At 40.8% G+C, this 4,272-nt stretch overlaps 1 protein-coding gene across 1 annotated transcript; it reads left to right on the top strand.

Moving 5' to 3' along the window:
* Positions 1–1,232: 1,232 nt before the first annotated feature.
* LOC149809336 (endochitinase-like) lies at positions 1,233–3,228 on the top strand. The gene is made up of 3 exons (XM_089994877.1): positions 1,233–1,644; positions 1,941–2,094; positions 2,724–3,228. The coding sequence occupies exons 1-3, from the start codon at positions 1,248–1,250 to the stop codon at positions 3,091–3,093; spliced, it is 921 nt and encodes a 306-aa protein (XP_089851003.1). The 5' UTR covers positions 1,233–1,247; the 3' UTR covers positions 3,094–3,228.
* The last annotated feature ends 1,044 nt before the right edge of the window (positions 3,229–4,272 follow it).

The raw sequence follows: 4,272 nt of genomic DNA, 5'->3' as shown, positions 1-4,272 counted from the left end.
AATGCCAAATCCCTCGTTCTAAAGAATTTTGAGGGATTTGGCGTTCGGTGCAAAATTCGATCCAAAACCAGTTGAGACCTTGATCTGCATTGCAACCCCAACCATCTACTGACTTTTGTTAGGTCTGTCACTAATTAGCGTTTACCTCAAGCTTGAGGAGCATGGTAAGCTTATTAAATAAGGTCATTAATAAGGCCACTCAACAAGCCAGGCTGCTCGTGGCTCGGTTCAGTTTGGCTCGCACCAAAGCACATTTAGGCTTGTCACTTTGACTCACTATTCATTTTGCATAAACGAGTTGAGCGTGAAAGGAAGGTGTTAAGCTCAGCTCGTGCGAGCTTGTACACACATAATATATATGATTTAAGTGTAATAAAAAAAGTTATGTTACAAAAAACAGTGTAGAACAGTTGGTTCGAATCTTTTTGTTCTCACTCCATAAAACACAAGTATTTCTGCACAAGCCAGTGCAGACTTGGCTCATCTGGCTCGATCTTATAATCTCGACTCACCTAGAGACCAAGTCCGAGCTGGATCTAGAAACAAACGAGTCTAGCAAGCCAAAACTGTCTGTGTTCCATTCATTCTGCAGTATACCAGCCCTGATCATTAACAACCATAGTTCTGATTCAGTTAACATCTAACAACTTTTACAAGTGAAACGAGTATGCGAAATAATTTTGCCCCACACATCTTCAACTATTTTTTATTTTACATTTTAGTGACAGTTCTGATTGTCACTATAAATAAACTCAACAGTGACCGAGTGTAAACCGTCACAGTTTTTTCATTTTCTTTTGTGAATCCATAGCATCGAGGTGAAAAGATCAAAGTGCAATATGATTGCACAAATTTTTGACTCCAGATCGAGGTACATTTAAAAACACCCTAAAGTCAGTTAACATCCATTGCACGATTGGAGTCGAATCTGTCGTCATCACCCTAAAGTCTGTGCACGTCTCTATGGCGGAGTCCTGAGTCAAGACCACACAAACTGAAGACATTGAAAACAAAAAACAAATGGTTTGTTTGTTGCTTGGGCTTCAAGTGTTCCCATTATATAATTACAAAGATAATTTAGGTTGACTTGCTGGGTCCAGCACATATCCTATTTTAAGAAAATACAGTCATTTCACAAGCGAAGGGTGCCTATTTATAGGTGCATCAATCTCATCCAAGCATAGAAGAATAATTATAAATTCTTCCCTACTCAGATTTCCTTCTTCTTTCTACTGTATCTTTCTGTCATGGGGTTCTTCTCTTTGACATTGCTGCTCTTTTCTCTGTTATTAGGTGCATTGCCTGCATTAGCACAGCAATGTGGTAGTCAAGCAGGGGGTGCTGTGTGTTCAGGAGGGTTGTGCTGCAGCCAATATGGTTATTGTGGCAGCACCAGTGCCTACTGTGGAACTGGGTGCCAGAGCCAGTGCACTAGTGGCTTGAGTTCTTTCATTTCAGAGGCTATCTTCAACCAGATGCTGTTGCATCGGAATGATTCGGCTTGTCCTGCTCATGGATTCTACACTTACAATGCCTTCATTACCGCCGCTAATGCGTTTAGCGGCTTCGGCACTATAGGTGATGATGCCACTCGTAAAAGAGAAATTGCTGCCTTCCTTGGCCAGACATCCCATGAAACAACAGGTATGAGAAGATGAATAACCCCAACGGAAATATGGCTACACAACTTAATGAGGATTGCTAATCTTGAGTATGTGATGTTCAAGACTGATCCTTCTTTAACTGTCATCTTTTTGCATGAAACCATTGTGTAGATTTTTTTTCTTTCGTTTACCACAGAAAGAAACCACACTCAGGATTAGCAAGCTAGCGTCACTGTCGAATATTTTCCCTTTAGAAATCTGCAAAATTAGACATATCTTTCCATCGATCTTTTGTAATACAAGGACCAATATGACATTTGTAAATTCTTCATGCAGGTGGATGGGCAACTGCACCAGATGGAGCCTACTCTTGGGGGTACTGCTTTCTCCAAGAGCAAGGTAACCCAGGCGACTACTGTGTTGCCAGTACTCAATGGCCTTGTGCCTCTGGAAAGAAATACTATGGCAGAGGACCAATGCAAATCTCATAGTAAGACCTCTACTAAGTTTTCACTTCAGTTTTCTAATTGAAAATTAATTTTAGACAGGTTGAGAAGGTCAAAGTTGAGTAGGATACGTAACTGGAGTGATCGCCCTTCTAAATGCGGACACGTGTCTGTTCTTAAATGTTATGTCATTAACTTGGGATCTGCAAAATTCACTCGCTTGATAAGCGATTTATAATTGAAAAGCGTCTTTTTGTCTAGCTGATTAAATCCTTTCCCTTCAACCCTAGCGAGAAACTTTTAAGGAGACATCTATCGGCTTCCGATGGGGACAAGTGCTCGCCTATGTATATATATATATATATATTGTTATTGAGATCAATTGCAAAGTCTGGACCCATCATCGGTTGTTGGCCCCACAGCAGATAGGCTGTAACCCAAAGATTGTAGGTGTTCAGGTGCAGAAGCACACAAAAGTGTCATATCACAATGCACCTTGTCCTCCCTCTATATATTGGGATGGGTTCTATATATGCACACATTTTTCAAATTGGAACTGGTTCATAGACACCAAGACCAGTTTGGCTTCTCATCTATAGGCCTTATCTCTTAATGTCAGTAATGGTATAGCTAAAAAAAACTGCCTAAAACATTATCTGTTTCAATTTTGCAGCAACTATAACTATGGGCCTGCTGGGGTAGCAATAGGGTATGATTTGCTGAACAACCCTGATGCAGTTGCTACCGATCCAGTAATTTCATTTAAGACAGCCATATGGTTTTGGATGACTCCTCAATCACCAAAGCCTTCACCACACGCTGTCATCACTGGGCAATGGACTCCTACGTCTGCGGACACGGCTGCAGGGAGACTTCCCGGCTACGGTGTAATCACAAACATCATCAATGGAGGCCTGGAATGTGGCCATGGAACTGATTCCAGGGTTGCAGATCGGATTGGGTTCTACAAGCGGTACTGTGACATACTTGGGGTGAGCTATGGCAGCAACCTTGACTGCTACAATCAGACATCCTTCGCATAGTAAGACCTCATAGTGAAGGCGGGAGCACCGATTTGGATAGTCCATATGACTTAGGATAAATAATATCCAACAACTCCTTGCTGCTTTCAGTAGCAAACTCTAATAACAGTTCGCAATAAGAATATTATCTCTCTCTCTCTCTCTCTCTCTCTCTCTCTCTCTCTCTCTCTCTCTCTCACACACACACACACATACGGCCACATCATAAAAGGTGCAAGCGTACGTAGTGACAAGAGTTTAAAATGCCATGCAATTCATCTGCCATGGGATGTGACTCTAAACCATGTGTTCAATCAAGGTGTACCATAACCATGTGGAGTTTGAAACTTGGCATTTGAACCAAATTTTTTCATGATTATACTGTCTTAAGACAATATGGAGTTTGAAGGAAAGATGCTATTTCTCACAAGATTTCATTGTTTTATGTGTAACTTTGTAGGGCATCCTAGAGTTTTTTGGCATCTCCAATTTATATTTTGGTCAAAGCTATGCATTCCATTTAATTATCGAACTCAATGCTTCATGAAATTCTGTGCAATCCAGCACCACCTAGCAAATGACTACATATCTCACTCTAAAACAAAAGCAAGAATCAACCAATTTCTCAAAACTAAACAAATCATACAGAAGATGGCCCACTCGCCTACTTTAAGATGAGTTTATTCGAACACGGTCCATCTGCCGATTGATCGTCCATGGTGGTGTCCAGCTAGAGAGAATGGAAAACAGAGAGGAATGGTCGTTCCTCTTTGGAGAAGGATATACAATTTAGTTTCATAGTGAATTTGGGAATGCAATTAGTCTTCACAGATTCCAACTTAATAGCAACTTATTCTCCTGTTTGAATATTAAGGCCTAGATAAAGCTCACCGAAAGATCTGCTTCTGATCTTCATGCAGAGCCAAAACATGCCACCAATCACATGCTCCATATCTCTGTTGAAAAAAAAAAACTCACGCAGATATCTCGAAACACCTAAACACTCCTTTCCATGTGCATTCTCCATTCGAATTCAAACCGGAAACCCTAAATTTTCACCACCAACAATTAGAAATCCTAATTCCACAAAAGACTCCTCAATTCCGCCAACCAACAATCAAGGTCATAAAAATATTGCACATTTTTTATGTTCTGCCGCTTGAGCACCCTCCACCTTTTCCATAACAGCCTGTCAACTCT

Source organism: Nuphar pumila, unplaced genomic scaffold (genome assembly GCF_984573655.1).
Source record: "Nuphar pumila unplaced genomic scaffold, dmNupPumi1.hap1.1 HAP1_SCAFFOLD_1371, whole genome shotgun sequence".
In the NCBI taxonomy this organism is placed as follows: domain Eukaryota; kingdom Viridiplantae; phylum Streptophyta; class Magnoliopsida; order Nymphaeales; family Nymphaeaceae; genus Nuphar; species Nuphar pumila.
Note: the sequence above shows the minus strand (reverse complement) of the source record. Positions and strands in the feature narration are given on the sequence as shown.

Bases quoted from the DNA above. Each gene is read 5' to 3' on its own strand.
- LOC149809336 (XM_089994877.1), top strand. From the start codon at position 1,248: ATGGGGTTCTTCTCTTTGACATTGCTGCTCTTTTCTCTGTTATTAGGT. The intron at 1,645-1,940 runs GTATGAGAAGAT...TTCTTCATGCAG, and splicing joins GACATCCCATGAAACAACAG to GTGGATGGGCAACTGCACCA. The intron at 2,095-2,723 runs GTAAGACCTCTA...TCAATTTTGCAG, and splicing joins GGACCAATGCAAATCTCATA to CAACTATAACTATGGGCCTG.